Genomic DNA, 20,023 nt, shown 5'->3' on the forward strand with positions numbered 1-20,023 from the left:
GGTATTTATGACGTCCACCAGGTAGAACCCTGAATCCAGAAGCTCACCATGTGATTAATCTGCTCCTCAAACTGGTCGAATAAATCTTGATCGCTTGAATTGTAAACCCTTGGGTATATATGACTATCTCTCTCTCCCCCTTTCACGCCATTCTCCTCTGTTTCTATCCCTACAGCTCCCCGTTTCTTATACACATTCTTTCTTCACTGCTTCCCCCCCACCACCACAAGTATTTGGTTGATACAAAAAGGAAACAAAACAGAGATACAAAATATGTACCCAATCCGCCTTTAACCCCTTAAACACCATAAACCTAACCATCAATAAAACGCCATGATATCACCTAACCCAAAACCAAAACGCCAAAACTGTGCACTCAGGAGAAATTATTGACAAAACCACAAGCACCCTGCTCAGTTACTTCTAGCCCTCTTCTCCGCCTCAATCAACTCCCTCCTCATATCCCGAAACATATCCTCAATCTCATACACCTCCTCCATCGATAGCTTCGCCGACCTCAGCGTGTCCAACCCCCCTCGAAACATCCTCATGATGGCCTTTGCCCGGTCTTCTTCTTCCTTGTTGTATTCCAAATGTCGTTCCCTTTCTTCCGCGCTCGCCTCCACAGTGGAGGCCGGGCTGGTTTCTTTTTCTCGTTGTTGTTCATCAAGTTGCATTTCTTCTGCTGCTGGTGGGTGGGTGACAGAATTGGTGGGTTCCTCCTCCTCCTCTTCTTCTTCATCGTCGTCATCAAGACGTTGACTAGCGCTAAAGGACTCGAGCGCAATCTGGGATTGAACCTCGTCGTCGTCGCTGGTGGGGGGGTCATGATGCAGGTGCTGGTGTTCCATGTCCATGGCTGCTCCGCTGTCGAGTTCGGGTGAGCCGAGGGCTGTCGTGTTTTCTACAAGAGGAGACACCGGAGGACTTGACAATTCAAGGGAGGAGCTGGGAATCTCCGACATGGACTGCTCATGCGGGTTTTCCTCGGCCTTCACCTCCGCAGGAGCAGCAACTTGCTGAGGTGCCTGTGTTCGCCGGGGTTGGCTGTCTGGGACCTCGTGCTCCTCCACCGGCGGCGGCGTCTCGGTGAACTCGAGACGTGTTCTCTTGCTAGGATCCTGCGCTCTGGTAGATCCTCTCTTTCTCTTGCGCGGCCGGCCTCTTTGTGGTCCCGTTGGCTGCGAGCTAGGGATCGTTTCCAGCTCTGGTGATGCTGCCGAGCTTGACCTGGTGAGTCTTCTGGTGACTGGTGGTATTATAGGGATAGATTTGCCGAGTTTCTTGGGGCTATCACCAACCACAATGCACTCCCGAGGGGCCGCCTTAGGCCCCGTGTAGTCGGGGGAGGCAGATGATTGGTGATATTCTTGCCTGTCCACTTGCGCATTGTCCAATTCAACCACCAATCGGAGCAGACTTCTCTCGTCGAGTTCGCTGATTTCAAACGAGGTGTTATCTGCATTGCTGCGTTGGCTCGTTGCCGGGGCAGTCAACTGAGCTGGCCCTGCGGACCGCCTTGCTCGGCTAAGGCTCGTCGGAAGAAGACCTGAGCTTGCGTCCACAAAAACTTCATCCGATTTAGGCTCGGAATTTTGACGAGCAGGACCTTGCACGGCCTGGGGCGGTGTTGAGTGTCGTTCCTGCTCAGTCGGTCCCGGAAGCTGGGACCCATTGGTAGAGTCAACGTCCATATGATCACCATCCTCCCCTGGCAGCCGTGCCTCCTTTTCTTCTCCAGCGACGGACTTTTGAGGAGAAAGGGTGGGAAGTGATACCACGGTGACAAAACCACTTTGACCTGATGGATCGGGGACAGCATGGCGGGAAGGAAGAGGTGACCCTGAGATTGGCGAGGAAGAGAACTGCCACTCCTCAAGCAAACTGTGACTAGCAGACCTTGACCTTATCTCAGCAGCTAGCGGATTGCGTCTCGGTTCTGGGGGTGATGAAGGCGGATCAGTCATGTCGTGTCCCGGAATCATCAACGGCTGCCCTCGGCGTGGGGTCGGCGTTGACGAGACATACTCATCAAACCGAGCATCTGGCTGAGGGGTGGCCGCTTGGGGTGTTGTGATCTTCTCTGGAGCCCGAGATGTCCCTTCCTCGGTTGTTTTGGCATGTCTCCTTGACCTGCCTGGGCTCGACCTGATCTCAGGGAAAAGAGCAGCGTTCTCTTTCTGTCGTTCGCGCACTTCCTTCTGTCTTTCAGTCAATGCCTGTGACTCGAGTGCATTCATCTCCGTAGCGGCAGGGCCAATGGCTGCAAATTGGATCTGTGAATCATCGTGTCTAAGCTTTGGCGCTGCTTTCCGACGATTGGCAGCAGCCAGCTTTCTGACAGGTGATGTGTCGACACGGCGCTTGGTCGACGGGGTAAGCCGAGTAGACGCTGGTGATCTCGCTGGTGACGAGGTTGCCCGCGGAGTTCCGCGTCGGCTGCTAGATCGAGTGGACATCCTCGGCAGGCTGAAGTCCTCGGACGACTCAGTAAACAGCATTTGCTGCTGGCCTGCAAACTGGGAGCTGACAGTTTCGAGACCTGGCAAAACAATGTCGGTATGAAGTTGCATCTGGATGAGTGATGCTTTGAGGTCCTCTGGATACTCCAGATGCCCAACCTTCTCAAACAGCCTATTCCACAAAGAAACGGCAGAGTTGACAATGGACCGATGACTAGAAGCAAAAGACGCGCAGAAGAACCGCTCAAGAAAGTCGAGTTGCTGAGCTGGCTGCTCGATCTCAGTGATCAACGAGGCTAGTTTATCCCAGAGGGTTTTGGTCTACTTATTGTTAGGAACATAGCAACAAAGTACCGGGGTGTGTGTACTCACTGCAGCAGAGACAGAAGCAGTCTGACTGCTAAGCTGTCGATTGCTGTCCTGAAGCCAGGGGATGATACCATCCTGGAGAGTGGCCAATGTTCTCAGGAACAACTGGCGATTACACCTGTCAAAGAAGCCACCAACTTCCTTGAGAAGATGGATAGTCGGATCGGTATCGGTGGTGTCAAATGTGGTATACCTGTTTACCAAAGCTTCGCTGGCAGCCTTGTAGAGGTTGTCAAACGTGTCAAAAGAGGAAGAACGAGATCCAGCAAGAGCAGTACCCCAAAGACGCCGCCGGGCTGCATCCACAGCTTGCCGGTCCCGTGGCTGTGTTGCAACGGAGATGAGTTCAGCCACGCATCTCATAGTATTCGGGAGCAACGCGCCTCCAGTTCCCCCGAGAGTGATCTGGTCCATCAAAGCCTTGGATAGGGGTTCAATGATAACTATCGCTGCTCCTGCATCTCCAGTCTCTTCTCGTACTCTTTCGAATAGCGCATAGAACAAAGACTCCCAAGGCTTCCAGGGGAGGCTGGGAGTCGACCTGATGCCGCGTTCGAGTACCTTGACAATGTCACGGTATTCATTGCCAACCGGAGTATCAGTCCCAGATCCTGTTGAGTGGTGACTGTGGTGTTGTGGATCGAGCCAAGGAGTGATCTGCTCAGCAACAAGCAGCCACGTTCCCCAAGGGCGAGGTGTCTCTTGGGGAATGGTTGCAAGGAGATCTTGTGCCAGGTCCATCTTTGCCTTGTCGGCCTTTGAGGCGAAGAAAGGGGCAAAAATTTGACCAAGGAAATCCGCATAATCCTGATCGTCCAATACACCAGGTGGGAGTGTTGACAAGTTAGAGAAGAGCGTGTAGAGAGGGGCCTTCAAGGCCCCTTGAGCTTTGCTGGGCTTCTCGGTAAACGGCAATGACCCCAGAGAGTTGAACATAAGCTTCAAGTACGATTGTGCAGCGAGAAGGAACTCTGGTCCCTTCCCCTCAGGAACCCCCTGCTTCCACACGGTTTGCAGAATATTAAAAGATTCTGTAACAAAGCTGGTGGTATCCTTTGATACCTTGATCTCCTTAGCCGCGGCAGAAGCAACAGTAACCACCAAAGTCTCCCAAAGCTTGTATGTCGTGGTGTTCGTTTGGGCGAGAGCAATGAAGTTTCGCTCAAGAATGTTTCCTATCAGAGGAAAGACCCTCCCAACACTGTGTCGGACCCATTTCGAATCAAGAGGCGGAAGTTCGCTCGGCTTCAGATGTGTATTGTCCTGAATGCGGTCTTCCTTCCATCTCCGCGGCGTCGTGCTGTCAAACAGTCCAGCGAGGATGGCAGTGGCTTGCTGAAGGTTGTCGGCGGCAGCTTCGGAGGCCGGGTCGAGAAGCTTCTCAACGATAGGCTTGACACTACAATCCCAGTATCGATCCAGAAGTGTTGTGTTGGTGTTCGGTTTGAACGTGTAGTACAGGAGATTGCAGATGGACCCAAACACTGCCTGCCGCAACTCCTCGGTCATCTTTCCAGGACCCTTTCTCCCCAACTGCCCTGTCAGGGGCGTGACCAGCGTCGAGATGTTCTTGTTAAACGACCGATCGTCGGTTTGTACAAAGTAAACAAGACGGTTCCAGCCACGGTTGGCGGCGATCTTGGTGGCAAAGTCGGTGCTGTTGAAACAGCCCTGAATGAGAAGAAGCCAGGAGCGCGAATGCTCCCACTTTTCTAGAGGAATGCGAAGCAGTAGTAGGACCGCACTCCAGATATCTGGAACCACTACAGAGTCTTGTTTCTCCTTGAACATGGCCTGGAGCCTCTCATAGTAGTACTGGATATACTTTTGGTCCCCAGAACTGGTATTGAAAATCTCAACAACTTTTCTCGATAACGCCTTGTCATGTCCGATAGTAAAGGCCAGTTCGAGACCAAAAGAGATAGCCGATGATCGAATTTCCTTCAGATTACTGAGCATATCGGTAAATAGATCCATCAGCCAGTCTGAATGAACTACCATGTATTGCCTCGATTGCTTGACCAGCTTCCGGTAAATGAAGATGCGGGACAGGACGATGCTCTTGCCTGTAAGATATTCCTCGATCCGGCGCAATGATGCCACTATTCTCCCAACTCTTTCTGCCGTGATGACTTTTGCTGGGAAGTTTTGCACGGACAAAACTTGCATAAGACGGCGGGCGATATCCTTGGGAGTGTCAGGGTCCTCGAAGGACCGAATGCAGTGGTCGACAATGAAAATGCCAAAATCATTGCTTATGGACGAGGCTATCGCGGGAAAGTGAAGAAATGTGATGAGCATATTGAGGGCGTGGTTCACAAGTATCGAGTCCAGAGCAGATTCCGAGGTCCTAGAGACAATATCTCTCTGAATAAACTGCATGAAAAGCCCCATTTTCTCTTGCAACGCCACGCGGTCTGGTAGGTTATTCGATGTCTTGAGGGCCCGGGTCAACATCTCGTATGAATCCACCTTCGACTCGCGGTCGCCTCCGGCCAGTTGCTGGATTGTGGATTCGAGCATGGCGGCAAGGTTGACTTTCGGGTTGGATGGATCGCAGGGATTACTGCTGGATGGGTCGAGAAGGTTTGGGGCGTGGTTTGTGATTTTAAGAATCGATTTGATGGGCTTGGACGCACTTCGAGGGAGGGAAACCGGCGTAGGATGTTGCTTCACTGCACCCCCTTCCCCGTAGACGGGAGCCTCCTTATATTCGGTTTGGGCGGAGAACCCAACCTTCTTGCGGCGGCGCGAGGTCGAGTTCGTTGTGGTAGAGGAGCTTGGGGACTGATGTCCCGGTGGAGTGTGGACGGACTGGAGGGAGCCAAGAGTATGGTTGAATGGGACGGAAGGCTCATGGTGTGTTTCTCTCGGGGGAGTTGGGGGTCGTGGTGGCAGAATACTGAGGGCGGTAGACAGGATGGCAGGAGATGACATGTTCGGCGGATCGAACTGTCGAGAGAGGCTCTGCGCCGAGAGCGATGGAGAGAAACCCAAAGACCCAGAAACCCAAAGACCTGGCGACCCGTCACCTGAATACCGAAGACTGACAAAATGGCAGACACATTTAGAAAACAGAACTGGCGATGGCGGCGATGAAAAGGCGGTCCAGCAACAAAAAGACGGTAAGGAGCGTGATGTCGGCTTTGGTCGTACAGCAAATGTGTCTATGTGGTTGAGCCGCTGGAAGACCTTGGGCAATTAAGACTTTTAACGCGGTCGCGCCATGTCTCCCCTGGTCCTTGGACGCGTCAGGTCGCGACTGCACTTTGTCAAAGGTGACAGCCCCACATTCAGCCCCCATCGTTTCTGGGGATGCATCTCTCCAACAGGTACTTGTACCATGTAACAATTGAACTTGATGAAAAGATCATACATTCCACTGCGGGTTTCCACATTGTTGGAAATTAATTGCATCTGGTCTAGAGTCTCCATTCATCAATACAAAACCTGGACAAGGCCGGCTTGGAGGGTCTAGTCAGTGTTTTCCCAGCGATGGCTATGTATGTATCTATGTACCTTGTACTTGACAGTTGCCTTTGAAATAGCCCCACCCAGTTGTCGCCGACGCTCTTTCACTTTCAGACCGCCAGTATGGGCATCTTGGAATCCGGTATAAACCATTCATGAGTAAAGCTTGCTTCCACTTTCTTCCTATATTTTATTGCCGCATCTCAAGTTACACGCCAGCACAAATTCTCGTCAGCCAGGCCATCTTTTAAAGTGGGGTACCCAGCTTTTGGAGTGGTTCTTTATTGTTGCAACAACCCATCCTAGAATCAAATCTCCAACTTTATCACAGTCGCTATGGCACAATCTGCTTCTTTCGGAAGACTTACAGGGCCTGGTAAGGGAAACTCTGGGCTGCTACTTGATGAACGCCAGTGCTAAGATTCCGGTAGCTAAACTAGATGCTGTGAAGCAGCTTTTGGGGTCGTTGACAGAGGATCTTGAGACCAGCTCTCTAGCACCTCAACGTGGGTTTATCTTCCCAGCGGCTCTTGAGATTGCCTCTAACAAGTTTGAAATAGGACGAGAGTCGATCCTTGAGGAGCTGAAGATATATGGCCGGGACCCCAACTGTGCAGATCCTATCTTTACCAAGGAAGGCATCAAGACGCTAGTCAGACATGCTTTTGACAGTACGTCAGTCAACACCTCGCGCGGCGCCCTCAGGATACTTTGCAATGCTCTTCTTCTTGAACCAGAGACGCGACAAAGATTCGTCGACACTGGATATGCGGCCAAAGCAAGTGAGAAGCTGAAGGAGGATAACTCCGACGATGAGTTTCTTGTGGCTAGGCTGCTTCTTATCTCCACATACAACACCAATATCGACCTCCCCAAGCTCATTACACAGCACGGCCTGGCGGACTCCATAGCCAATCACCTCGCGAGGCATGCCAAACGACTTTCCTCGACAAACAGATCGACCACTGCAAATCCTATGGATCCAATGGCCCTAGAAGAAACCCTCAAACTTACCTTCAACGTCAGCCAATTCTCTCCTAATCACCTCGCCTCTTTCGAACCAGCAATTCCTCATATTATCACTATCCTGTGTAGCCTTGACCTACCTTCCCCCCACACCAAGACCCCTCTTGGACCGCCGTTTGGACCCGCAGTCAACGCCGTCCTAAACCTGGACCTCTCAACCCCAACCGCGAAGGAGTACCTCTATCCCGACAGCTCACCATCCAGCTTCTCAGACCGCCTCATTAAGCTCCTCTCGCTCTCTATCAAGGCCTACAAGAACCCAGATCTCGAGCAAATCGTCACTCCTCTGGTCTGCGCCCTCTCCCTGGTCTACGAGCATGCCCCGGCCTCCGTCAAGCAGTCCATTAAGTCTGCTCTCCTGCCAACAGAGAAAGATCGCGAAGACGCCCTCGGCAAGGCTGACACCTTGCAGGGCCACCTCTTGAAGAACTGGTCCAACCCCGAAGCTCCAGAGCTAGGCAAAGCGATTGCACACTTGTATTTTGACTTGTCGAATAGGGACCCGCACAAATTTGTCAAGAATGTTGGTTATGGATATGCTTCTGGTTTCTTGTTCCAGAACAACATCAGCTTCACCCCGGAGGAGCTCAACAAGGGCGGCGAGACTGAAGTGGAAGGCGAGGATGGCGTGAGGGAGATCAAGAGGCCGATCAACCCCATCACTGGGCAGTTCTTGGATACGGAAAGGGTATCTGAGCTGCCAGAGATGACGGATGAGGAGAAGGAGAGGGAAGCGGAGAGGTTATTTGTTTTGTTTGAAAGGCTTAAGCAGACCGGCATCATCGATGTGCAGAATCCCGTGGAGCAGGCCATGCGGGAGGGACGGTTCGAGGAGCTCCCTGACGACAAATAGTATGGGTGCTTTTGGAGTAGCTTTGCTGTGAAGAGGGGAACGGGGGATAGTTCAGGTGGCAAGCAACCTCATCTCGGGATGACGGTTGTTGACGGCGACACTATCCACAGCTGGCACTGGTTTCAGACATATCTGTTTATTCGTCGACGAGCAGGAGCATTACCTAGGCAACCACGATACCTGAAACCGAAGCTTATAAAATCCAGATTGGTCCCATGTAATAACAAAACAGGACGTATGGTCTAGTGTTAAGACGTCTCGGCTGCAAAATGTTCGTTGCCTTGAAACTGTTACAATGATATGACAGGTGAACGGGTTCGAATGATACAATGCTCCCTGAGAACGTCCCGGGTTCGAACCCCGATACGTTCAGTTCCTTTTGGCTTTTTGGATAATCTGCCACATTTGCTCCTTCCTGCTCTTGCACTCCGGCCCTTCCCTTCCGGCTGTGGTCAAGGAAGGAGCCCGGGCTTGGCACAATAAAGTGGGTCTCCGGTTCCGAAGAGTGTGGAGCTCCTCCCTCGGGGAAACTGGTGATTTCATGACGTTGCACTTTTCCGTCGCGTTCAAATTACTTTCAACTTTCCAGCCCAACAGCTCTTTTTTTGACAGCTGCAGCTTGCGAAGACTACAACGCACTACTCTTCTCTTCTTACTTCATACGGTCATTTCAGGCGATAGTTTATTCATTGGTTTATTGGTTATTTCTTCAGTACAACAAAATGGACGCCGTACGCACCGCCCTCCAACCGATAACCCACAACCTCCCTGTCCCGATTCGGGACCTGGGCGTCTCGATCATTGGGGAGAAATGCTACAAATCTCTGCTTCTCGATATTGACGTGGAGGACACCGAATGCCTCAAGTACGCGATTAGCAAGGGTCTCGGAATTGGCATTGTCGGCGCCTCAGCGATCGTCAAGGTGCCGCAAATTGTGAAGCTTGTCAAGTCCAAGTCCGCCTCGGGAGTCTCTTTCCTCGCCTACCTGCTCGAGACCTCGTCGTACCTGATCAGCTTGGCATACAATGTTCGGAACGGGTTCCCCTTCAGCACTTATGGCGAGACGGCCATGGTTCTCGCCCAGAACGTGCTCATCACAGTTTTGGTCCTGCACTACAGTGGAAAGGCCAGCATGGCGGGTCTGTTTGTTGCTGCTCTGGCCGCCAGCGCCGTCACGCTTTTCAACGAGCAGACCTTGGGCATGAAGGAGCTGGGTTGGTTGCAGGTTGGAGCTGGGGGCATGAGTGTAGCCAGCAAGATCCCCCAGATCGCGGCCATTTGGAGCCAGGGAGGTACTGGGCAGCTCAGTGCCTTCACTGTAAGTTCATTCGGCGGTTGCAGTGTCAAGATGGGAGAACAATATGCTGACGGCGGTGAATGAACAGGTCTTCAACTACCTCCTCGGCTCGCTCACCCGCATTTTTACCACAATTCAAGAGGTGGACGACAAGGTTATCCTCTACAGCTTCGTGGCTGGCTTTGCACTCAACTTGGTGTTGGCGCTCCAGATGGTGTACTACTGGAATGCGCCCACGGCGAAGGCCCAGGGCAAGCGCAAGGAGGCCCTTCCCGCCAACAGCGCTCTCGCCCCTTCATACGCTGAAGTTGCGGCGACCTCGACGGCGAGACCTCGCAGCAAGGGCCCCACGACTCGCCGCCGTGGTTAGGAGCTGGATCCCTTTGTTCGAGAGTATCCAGCTCATAGATCTTTCATGAAACGCACTGCTGGATGCCTCGTCTTTTGTACCATTGTTGGGTTTTGCTTTTGGGCGGTCAAATTCACCATCGCGGCTTCGTTTTGGGTGACCTCATTTATTACCGGGCTTCTTCTTCCAGCTATCGTGCTCCCTTTCAGGGTTTTTCAATGGTTTCTCTTGGTAACTATTGGGTCTGTTCTTTGGGTGATGTGGGTTGCCGGAGCTGTTGTTCGGGCGATATGGTGTCCATATTCGCAGCGTTTCTTTGGTTTTTTGCTCCATTGGTTTTTCTTTTTATGTATGATAAGGGTTCTTTGACAGCGACACAGGGAAAATGGTCAAGTGACGGGCTCGTATGAATGACATATCTTTTTACGAAACACCTCAGATCATGGTCCAATTTTTCGACATGGGGTCCGGGAGACTGCAGCGAGAAAAACGGCTTGTCACGGACTTCCGAGTCTAGGTATTGGGCAGATGTTCCGGAAGAGCCCCGCGGCTCCGGTGAGCGGAGTGTCGTATGCAAGAGACGACAGAAGCAGATCACGAGAGATATCGAAGGTGGTTGGGGCATGAAAGTGTCTGTGGTCCAGACCTCATTCGGCTTCGGATTGGACCCCGATATTCCCCGCAGAGATTTGCATAGGCACACAATGCAAGCTGCAAAAATTATTGATCCTTGACTGGGTTTGCCATCAAAGATAAGGGACATGATCTGGGAAGTCCATGTTGCATCAGCAGCCGCCGAAAGGGTCTGATAGGGAACGACAATAGGGTTTCTGGGGTGGTGCATGATCGACGCCATGGAATTTGTTCAATGACTGCAGATTTTCGGCTTGTTCCATCTTCTTTGTTGGCCACCCTTTGGGACATGCCCACCACTCATGGCCCTTTCACCGCCGCCTTTTTACGAGAGAGTTTCACCATCCGCAACGATAACTTCTCTTGACCCCCTGGAAGGAGGAAAGGTAGCGAGCGGTCTGGCTCTTGAAGAAACTGTTGCCAGCAACGCCAAGGATCACACTACAGCGAAACCGCAGGTCCACTATCTCTCTTTCCCCCGTCCGAATGGTCTGGTGCATGGCAGCGGTCCCCCCGATCTCCTCTTTTTTTTTTTTTTTGGGGTGCTTGCGCATTGACAACTTGACAGGAGGTTTTTGGAATGCTTAGTACTCTGAAATAAATTGGAGTGCGGCACCCCTTCCTGTGCTTTTCTCATCCCGTCTCTCGATGGCGCAATATCGATAAGCTGTCCTACGATTGCGTCAAAGAGCGGTTGCGTGATCTTGCGAGCAATCTGACCTGCCATCCACGCACAGTTTCCTGAGACGTTTATACCCCTTTCACGTTCTTCGTGGGGGGTTCTCTTTTCGTCTTCCCCCCTTCTTTTTTCTACGCTAGTTTGTGACATATTTCCCCCACGGGAACAAGAACAACGCCACCATCGACATTCAAAGAAGTTATTGCCTATTCGGTCCACTTACACACGATTGAAAGTTTCCTAACTTGATACTGGGCAAATTCTTGGCGAGGCTTTCTTACGCAATTCTGGAGGCCACCACATCTCTAGGGCTGAGTTAGATACTTTGAGATACGTGGGAGGACCACAAGCAAACCCCCCAGAAGCAAGCTTATTCACACACCTTGACATCTTACTCGTCGAGAGAGACATAGATACATCACCATGTCACCCGATCTCAACTCCCTCCCCGGCGCTGACAGCACCCCATCACCAACACCACCACCACCAATCAACAGCACCCGCGGAACAACAGCTTCCAACAGCAACGGCCACTACTTTCCCAACGGCCATCATGATGGAGAAAAACGTCCCAACATCCTCTACGTCATGGCCGACCAGTTAGCCGCCCCTTTGCTCAAGATGTACAACCCCACCTCCCAAATCCTGACCCCCAACCTCGACGCCCTAGCTGCAAAATCAGTCCAGTTCGACTCAGCCTACTGCCCCTCACCTTTATGCGGCCCCTCAAGAATGAGCATGATCACGGGGCAGCTCCCCATGAAGATAGGAGCGTTTGACAATGCCGCCCAGATATCAAGCGATATCCCGACTTATGCCCACTACCTTCGGCTGAAGGGGTACCACACTGTTTTGGCGGGCAAGATGCATTTTGTCGGGGATCAGCTGCATGGGTACGAGACGAGGCTGACGAGCGATATTTACCCAGGGGATTTTGGGTGGGTGCCGAACTGGGAGGAGCCGGAGACGAGGCTGGAGTGGTATCATAACGCGAGCAGTGTATTGCAGGCGGGGAGCTGTGTGAGGAGTAATCAGCTGGATTATGATGAGGAGGTTATGTATAGGAGTAGGCAGTTTTTGTATGATTTTGTTAGGGAGGGGGAGGGGGGCAGGAGGCCGTTTGCTTTGACGGTGAGTTTAACCCTGCGCCACGTTCGTGTTTTTGTTTCGGGGAGGGGGTGTATGAGTGACCCCCACGGGACCCGGGAGGGTGGTTATGATGTGGTATGCATGATGCGCTGCACATGACTACTCGGCCAGTGGCCGTTGGGTCGCAGAGGGGAAGGGGGGGTGGGGGGGGGGGGGGAACAATATGGGGAAACGACTGGTCATTCCAACTACACGGTGTGCTAACGTCCACTCTCAGGTCTCCCTCACCCACCCCCACGACCCCTACACCATCGAGCAAAAGTACTGGGACCTCTACGAAAACGTCGACATCGACCTCCCCCGCGTGACCATCCCCCAGGAAGACCAAGACCCCCACTCCAAACGCCTCCTCAAAGTCTGCGACCTGTGGGACAATCCTTTCTCTGACGAGCAAATCAAGCGGGCCCGGAGGGCGTACTACGGCGCCGTCTCGTACGTCGACGACTGCCTCGGCCAGCTCCTCACCCTGCTCAAGCAGCTCAAGCTCGACGAGGACACGATTGTGATATTTTCTGGCGACCACGGGGACATGCTCGGGGAGAGGGGGCTGTGGTACAAGATGTCGTATTTTGAGAGCTCGGTGCGTGTGCCGCTTCTGGTGAGCTACCCGAAGAGGTTCGAGCCGAGGAGGGTGAGTCAGAATGTGAGCACGTTGGATATTTTGCCTACGATGTGCGATTTGGTGGGGACGAAGCCGTGGGCGTTGTTGCCGATGGATGGGAGGAGTTTGCTGCCGCATCTGGAGGGGAGGGAGGGGGGGCATGATGAGGTTTTTGCGGAGTATACTGGGGAGGGGACGGTCAGGCCGCTGATGATGATCAGAAGGGGGAGGTGGAAGTATGTGACTTGCCCGGCGGATGGGAGTCAGTTGTTTGATTTGAGGGCGGATCCGCTCGAGTTGAGGGATTTGGTGAAGGAGGGGGTGGTTAGGACGGATGAAGAAACAAAAGAGGTTTTTGAGGCGTTTGAGAGGGAGGCGAGGGAGAAGTGGGATTTTGAGGGGATTACGAAGGAGGTGTTGCATAGTCAGAGGAAGAGGAGGTTGGTTTGGGGGGCGCTGACGAAGGGGAGGTTTGAGAGTTGGGATTACAATCCGATTGATGATGGGAGGGAGAAGTAAGTTCTTCTCTCTGGCGTGATGAGGATGTGTACTAATCTGTTGTGATAGGTATATCCGGTCGCATATTCCTCTGGATGACCTCGAGAGGCGGGCACGGTACCCGGCTGTGGATGAGTCCGGCCGGGAGACAGGATCGAGGATCGTGACTGATCAAGCTGGATCTCACGGGCAGTAAACTCTGTCGACATGTGCTGGTGGCGCTTCAACTATTACGACGGTGATGAAGAGGATGTGGTTCAACCCGGTTTCTCATAGCGAGTTTTGCTCTTGGGCGCACGATGGAGGTTCAAATGGTTAAGGTAGACGATATATGTGAAGGCATCTTGGGACATGTTTAATTTGGCGAGCGTGCTAGCATTGCTCTTTGTCAGTTATGCTGATAAAAAATACAACCGATCATGCAATCTGCACTGGTAGACCGTATATGTATCAGCGTTGATGATGTTGAGAGCAACCATTGAGAACCTTGATGAGCTAACTGCCTGAAAATAAAGTGGGCTAGAGATCTGCGCTAGCCAAATAAGGAAGCGACAGCCCGGGCCTGTGCTCAAGCTCCCCCCCGCGCGTGACAGAATTGCGAACTTAACCATCATCAATTGCGCTTCTCAACTTTTCCATATTTTGATCGCAACAACAAAATCCCGACTGTAGAAATCGCCAACTCTCACCACCAATATCTAACCCTTCCCACATTCAAGTCCACCCCCACCTTACCAATCCGCACTCATCACCTTTGATCTCGCGCAAACAGCAGCGCGAAAGCGCAATACCCAACTTCCCGCGACAGCAACACCCATCCACTGACCACAACCACTCTTCCCTCAACCGCCAAAGATGGCTTCCCTAAACCTCCTCCCCGAAGACCTCAAACACCTCGACCTCCTCCGCAACCGCTTCGCGACCCTATCTCTCAACCTCTCCAACGCCCACCGCAACATGGCGCTCACCTACCCCCTCCCCTCCCAAGAATCCCTCCAGGCCTCAGCAGCAATAATCCACACCTCGCTGCTATCCCTCCAGTCGATCCTAACCGACAAGTCAGCCTTGTTCCACCGCATCGCTGTCCACCCGTCTACCAACTTCCCCGGGCGCACCCAGCTAGACTTTTTGTCATCGATGCTAAGAAAAAAACCGGAACCGGAGATCGAGACGAAAATGGAGATGGGGATGCAGAGGGCGAGGGATGTGGGGGTTGATGAGGCGGTGTTGGCAGAGATTGCTAGGCGGAACAAGAGACGGGAAGGGGGGGATGATGAGGATTATGAGGAGGGGGGTGGTGGTGGTGGGGGTGGGGATGGGGACGAGGGGGAGGATGAGGAGGCGAATAATGAGAAGTGGGCGGATTGCTGGTTTTTGTTTGATAGGGGGTTGAAGGAGTATATTAATGTGCAGGAGGGGAGGAGTTATACTGTGGAGGAGCAGGAGATGGGGGTTGAGAGGGTGAGGACGGGGTTGAGGAGGAATTTGTTGGAGGAGGAGGAGGAGGAGGAGGAGAGTGATGATGAGGAAGAGGATGAAGATGAAGAAGAGGATGAGGATTTAGTTATGATGGATGGGAGTAGTGGGGGGAGGGGAGGGTTGGGACAGCAGGGGGTTGTGCAGCAGGTGAGGTACGTGGTAGGCTTCATTGACATGTTTTTGGTTATTTTGCTAATCGGGTGGCCTCCAGTGGAAATACGGGTGTGCAGCCAGAGCACTTGTTTTGGTTGTATGCTAGGGGCAGGACAGATCTACCGCCGAGGATAGAGCTCGAGTCCAAGAGGGCGCCTGCGAAAGGGCAGGTGAAGAGACTTCCTCCTAGGTAGTGGGTGTGTTTCTCTGCTCTTGGTTTTGGGAAAGGGGCGGCCGTTTATATATTCATCTAGCATAGCGGGGAATGGGACATGGTGTTTTGGCGACAGGTGCGTGGCTTTGATGGCTGATGGCTGTGGCTCTGAACGCCCCTTTCGAGCAGGAAGGTTTCTTCCTCCTGAGGTTAAGTCGGGTGTGGACTGGTCATGATAATCAAAGGAAAATACCCAACTTCGAAGTCGTGCAATTGCTCTTCAACAAGACTTCAGTGCTTCGCAGGAGGATTGTCATGTCATAGAAGCAGTATGCACAACTAATACATGGGAATATAATAATTTGCCTACCCAATGTAAGATATACATACTATGCCGACTTTTGTGTTAACCCGCTTCCAACGGTTGCCTACCAGTTTCAGTTTTCCTGCTTCCAACAGTTGGTTGCCTACCAATCGCCCTATTTGAGATGGCCAACCTGACGCTTGAAAGCGTGTGGTTCTTCACATTCTCTTTCTTTCTTTCTTTCTATTTCCCCAAGCCATACCCCCTTCATCACCATGACCTTCCACCTCTTGTCCCTGCCCCAAGAGATCCGGCTCGCGGTCTACCTCCAAATACTATTCGTGAGCCCCCTCACCTACCACAACGACGAATGGGCCTACCCGGGGAAACTAGCCTCGAAGCCGCCATCACCATGCATCTACGAGCCCGTAACACCCGATGAGAACGGAAGCGATGACAGGGGGTGGTGGTCAAGACGTCATGGTGGTGGTGGTGGTCGTCGTCGTGACAAGTTGCCATTATAATTATCACCCTACCGACCGCACGAGTATGTCCCTACTGCTTTTCTGCAGACTTGTCGACAGGGTTACACCGAGTGCCGGATGATGCCCTTTCGGGAAAACGAATTTGTTTTTGCGAGGTGTCACAGCTCGGGGGTTGGGCCAGGGCAGGAGTTGATGGGGAAGTTGTCGGGAGAGGACACACCAAAGCGGCCCAGTTCGCAAAAGTGCTCATCTGGGCCCCCCGACCTAGGGATTTGAAGATGCCCCCACAGCTTGAGCTTGGCTCAGAACCTTCTTGGCAGCTGGACAACTTGAGATACTTGCGCATGTTCACATATCAACAGGATCTCCTGGGTGCATCCTTGCCTTCTTTTCGGAATCTTTGCGAGCGATTGCCTGGGCTTGGAGAGCTGAGGCTGCACATTAACCCTGACGAAGAGGGACCCGTGGGTTCAAACTCGGATTGGTGGTGGGGAGAGGTGCTGGATGATAGTTTCACTGAAGAGCAGGCGCCGATACAAGCACGGAGATGGATGTGGGTTGATTGTGGACTCAGACAACTGAAGGGGTTGAAATATCTTGAGATAGCGGTGGGTATGTATTCCACGCTGTCGGAAGCTGGGAGAAGCAAGTAGGTTACGCTGTTGGAGCAAAGATTGGATGATAAAAGGGAGGAGGCGCAGAAGGTGAAGGTTGCTCATGTCCCCCGTACCATCGGGTCCAGGTGGGTATGATAGAATCAGATATAGTCATCTGTTGTACTCTTAAAATGTCAACACACTACAGCAGAAAAACCGACAAGGGCTGGCTGGGCTGCTTGGCAATATGACGTGTGCCAAGCCGGCACACACGTTCGAAACATTCTCCGCCGCAGATCTCTGGAGCTTGTGCGTGTCCCAGGGCACAGCCTGCAACTTGGCAACAAACAACAACAAGCATAAGAATCGAACTGGCGAAGATGCTATCTTGCTCTGCTGGCCACGCTACTTCAGAGGAGAACGGCTCGCTGTTTTAAGAATTGTCTGACCCATCATGAAATCTTTTCAGCTGTCAGCGGCTAGAACCATCATTGAAGGCGTTTCCTCATGTGGCGTTTCCGAAATTGTTGCATGTTCAGCTCCCTGCATCTTCCTGTTTGTTCTCCTGGGACCTGCAGTTCAGATCAAGCTTCACAGGCCGATCCGTTCCCCTCGTCTCCTGGAAGCCCCTGTATGTCCGACGGAGTCTTTTGGGCCGTCCTCTGAGACCTGGGGGAGCTACACCGCCAGGTGAGGTGAGGCAATGGGTCGGTCGTACCTGCCTGCCTCTTCTGTTTTTTTTTTTTCAGCGTTCAGTTACTAGGTACTCGGTGAGACACAATACGCCGACTTTGCTGCTTGCCCTCTCACAAGCGGCTTTCGCTTTTATTGTGTTTGCTGAAACGCATGCTGGAATAGGGCAACGCAACGACGCGCGGATCAGCCAAGGGCCTGGAACATCTTTTCCAAGCTCGGTAATCTTGCCAACCCCTGATTCAGCAAGCCTCGAGCCTGGGAACGTCACCAACAACGGCTGCCATGAGACAATGGTCCCTGGAACTAGCGACGAATTAGCGTGACGGTCAATCGGTGCACCGCACCTTGTCATATCAAATCCCCAGGAAACCAAGCGTTACCCACGCCTGACACCGTCACCCGCTCTCCTTCAAAACACACCTTGTCCTCAGAGCTCAGCTTGGAGCTCCCCCCTTCTTTCCTCGTCCTGGGCCTCAACTTCGTACATACACACGCACACAAGCAGCCACCTTCCTGTGGCAGCCTTCTACCATCTGACTTTGTAGATTTTGACAGTCGCTTTGATACGGAATTTGCCACCAGTGTATATCATCACATCACTCATTCAGTTCAATCTTCACTTCACCATCAATACCGCTTGTTTTATTCCCATTTCCAATCTCAGGGCGGCGGCCCAAGCCTCTCATCACCAAGATGTTATCACCGCCCACCGCCAGCCTCCCCAGGCTTTTCCTCCCTCGCCAAACCCTCTTCAAAATCCTCCTCGCCCTCCTCCCCTCCTTCCTCTCGGACCGCCTCTTCCCCGACCATAAACCAACTTACCGCGTCCATCCAACCTCGTACCTCGACGGCCTCCGCGGCATCGCCTCCATCATCGTCTTCTTCTGCCACTACACCGAAAACAACTTTTCGGCCCTGACGCCCTCCCACGGCCTCAACGTCGACCGCCCCTCGTCTTTTATTCAACTCCCCTACTTCCGCATCATCTTCTCCGGCAGACCAATGGTGCACATCTTTTTTGTCATTTCCGGCTTTGCCCTGTCGTACAAGCCCATCAAGGCTCTACACGCCCGAGACCTGGACAAATGCTACACTGCCCTTGCGTCGTCCACGTTCCGTCGAGCGTTCAGGTTGTTTGGACCGTGCGTGGTGTCGACGTTTATGGTGCTTTGTCTCCGGCAGACGGGGTATCTGGGTCCGGCGCAGGGGACGCTGATGGAGGAGGTGTGGAAGTGGAAGGGGGCGGTGTTTCACCAGATTACTTGGGGGTGGGACTGGGATAGGGATTTGAAGCCGGCGTATGATATCCACTTGTGGACGATACCGATTGAGTTTGCGCATTCGATGTTGTTGTTTATGGTTGTGCTGATGCTCAGTCGGGTGAAGCTGCATGTGAGGATGGGGAGTGTGTTGGGGTTGATGGGGTACTGTTTGATGTGTGGGAAGTGGGCGGGGTTCGAGTTTTTGGCGGGGTTGTTTTTGGCCGAGGTTTTCGTGCTGAAGCAGGAGGGGAAGAAGCAAAAGGAGTGGGAGGGGGAGAGGGAGGGGACCAAAGAAAGGGGGATGGTGATGGGGCCGGGCATGTTGGTGAAGGGGTTGCAGGTGGTGATGATACTGGTGGGGTTGTTCATTGGGGGTTGGCCGAATAGGAGTGCGGATAAGACGCCGGGGATTAGCTGGTTTCTGGAGAGGACGCCGTTGCCGTTTGCGGAGATGGATCATTTGGCGCCGCAGAAGTTTTGGTTTGGGCTGAGCGCGGTGTGTACGGTGTGGGCGGTGGGGGAGCTGGATTTTCTGAGGAGGTTCTTTGAGGGGGGGCTGGCGCAGTATTGTGGGAGGATCAGTTATGCGATTTATATCATGCATGGACCGGTGATGGATACCATCCAGGCGTCGATTCTGGGGCATGTTGATATCCCTGCGAGGGGGAAGCCGGGGGATGCGAATTTTAAGGCGGCGCTTCCTGCTGCGGGTGTAAAGGGGTTCTTCGGGGTGAAGACGCCAACTCAGATCACATTGAGCTGGTTCTTTGGGATGTGGATGATTGGGCCGTTTGTGTTTTGGGCGGCGGATGTGTTTTGGAGGGTGGTGGACAACCGGATTGTGGACTGGGGGAAGAGGTTGGAGAACTGGTGTCTGGATGAGGACACTGGGCCTAGCCCGAGGTCCCAGGGGTATTCTGTTGCTGCGTGAAGGCTTTGCAAATGTTTGGGACCAGGGTGAAAATATCATGGGAGGTGGGTGCTTTGATGGGTAATTATTAGCAGGCGGGGCGTTGTTGGGAGGAGTTGGACTGGCTGATGATGATTTTCTCTTATGTTCTTTTCCCGCTCTTTGCTAGATTGGCGGCTTAGTGTTCTATACCCAGACTTCGTTGTTCACAATACAGCTTTGCTTGTTTTATGGATTTGGAGAGAAAGATGGAACAAGAGATGGTTGAGTTTTGGAATGAAAAGTCTCAACTGTTGGTGAATTTCTTCCAAAGCAAAAGAGCGAATTGAGATTCAGTATCATGTGACCACGCGATGCTGACCTGCGGTTGGGTGTGGTTGTCGACGCGGGGGAGGGGGGGTGAGTCACGGTTGTGCAGGTTGGTCTTTATTAGTCAGGAAGGAGGTATGACTGCATTGGATATTGCCTGGGGCAGGTCAATGGGGATGATATAAACATGTCTGAGGGGCCTCAGGATGTATTTTTTTTTACTTGAAATCTTTTGTTCTTGGTTCATCGGAATCAATCAATTGATGAGGTTGAGAAAGAACCAATTT

General features: G+C 52.6%; 7 protein-coding genes across 7 annotated transcripts; 6 read left to right on the forward strand and 1 right to left on the reverse strand.

The window, feature by feature from the left end:
* Positions 1–72: 72 nt before the first annotated feature.
* On the reverse strand, positions 73–6,091 carry QC763_103890 (uncharacterized protein). The gene is made up of 2 exons (XM_062906960.1): positions 2,835–6,091; positions 73–2,783 (listed from the first exon to the last, which is right to left on the reverse strand). The coding sequence occupies exons 1-2, from the start codon at positions 5,766–5,768 to the stop codon at positions 414–416; spliced, it is 5,304 nt and encodes a 1,767-aa protein (XP_062769860.1). The 5' UTR covers positions 5,769–6,091; the 3' UTR covers positions 73–413.
* Positions 6,092–6,203: 112 nt separating this feature from the next.
* QC763_103900 (uncharacterized protein) lies at positions 6,204–8,181 on the forward strand (the record flags this gene model as incomplete). Its single annotated transcript, XM_062906961.1, has 3 exons — positions 6,204–6,678; positions 6,734–6,808; positions 6,863–8,181. Exons 1-3 carry the CDS (start codon positions 6,639–6,641, stop codon positions 8,179–8,181), a joined length of 1,434 nt encoding a protein of 477 aa, XP_062769861.1. The 5' UTR covers positions 6,204–6,638.
* Positions 8,182–8,903: 722 nt separating this feature from the next.
* QC763_103910 (uncharacterized protein) lies at positions 8,904–9,849 on the forward strand (the record flags this gene model as incomplete). Its single annotated transcript, XM_062906962.1, has 2 exons — positions 8,904–9,500; positions 9,568–9,849. 2 exons carry the CDS (start codon positions 8,904–8,906, stop codon positions 9,847–9,849), a joined length of 879 nt encoding a protein of 292 aa, XP_062769862.1.
* A 1,714-nt stretch (positions 9,850–11,563) lies between these two features.
* Positions 11,564–13,829, forward strand: QC763_103920 (uncharacterized protein; the record flags this gene model as incomplete). Its single annotated transcript, XM_062906963.1, has 3 exons — positions 11,564–12,271; positions 12,507–13,405; positions 13,458–13,829. The coding sequence occupies 3 exons, from the start codon at positions 11,564–11,566 to the stop codon at positions 13,582–13,584; spliced, it is 1,734 nt and encodes a 577-aa protein (XP_062769863.1). The 3' UTR covers positions 13,585–13,829.
* Positions 13,830–14,243: 414 nt separating this feature from the next.
* Positions 14,244–15,554, forward strand: MED8 (mediator of RNA polymerase II transcription subunit 8; the record flags this gene model as incomplete). Its single annotated transcript, XM_062906964.1, has 2 exons — positions 14,244–15,019; positions 15,079–15,554. The coding sequence occupies 2 exons, from the start codon at positions 14,244–14,246 to the stop codon at positions 15,212–15,214; spliced, it is 912 nt and encodes a 303-aa protein (XP_062769864.1). The 3' UTR covers positions 15,215–15,554.
* Positions 15,555–17,013: 1,459 nt separating this feature from the next.
* Positions 17,014–17,493, forward strand: QC763_103935 (uncharacterized protein; the record flags this gene model as incomplete). The annotated part of the gene is made up of 2 exons (XM_062906965.1): positions 17,014–17,249; positions 17,418–17,493. The coding sequence occupies 2 exons, from the start codon at positions 17,014–17,016 to the stop codon at positions 17,491–17,493; spliced, it is 312 nt and encodes a 103-aa protein (XP_062769865.1).
* Positions 17,494–17,948: 455 nt separating this feature from the next.
* On the forward strand, positions 17,949–19,448 carry QC763_103940 (uncharacterized protein; the record flags this gene model as incomplete). The annotated part of the gene is made up of 1 exon (XM_062906966.1): positions 17,949–19,448. One exon carries the CDS (start codon positions 17,949–17,951, stop codon positions 19,446–19,448), a length of 1,500 nt encoding a protein of 499 aa, XP_062769866.1.
* Positions 19,449–20,023: the final 575 nt, after the last annotated feature.

The sequence above is a fragment of the Podospora pseudopauciseta genome, chromosome 1 (assembly GCF_035222475.1).
Source record: "Podospora pseudopauciseta strain CBS 411.78 chromosome 1, whole genome shotgun sequence".
Classification (NCBI taxonomy): domain Eukaryota; kingdom Fungi; phylum Ascomycota; class Sordariomycetes; order Sordariales; family Podosporaceae; genus Podospora; species Podospora pseudopauciseta.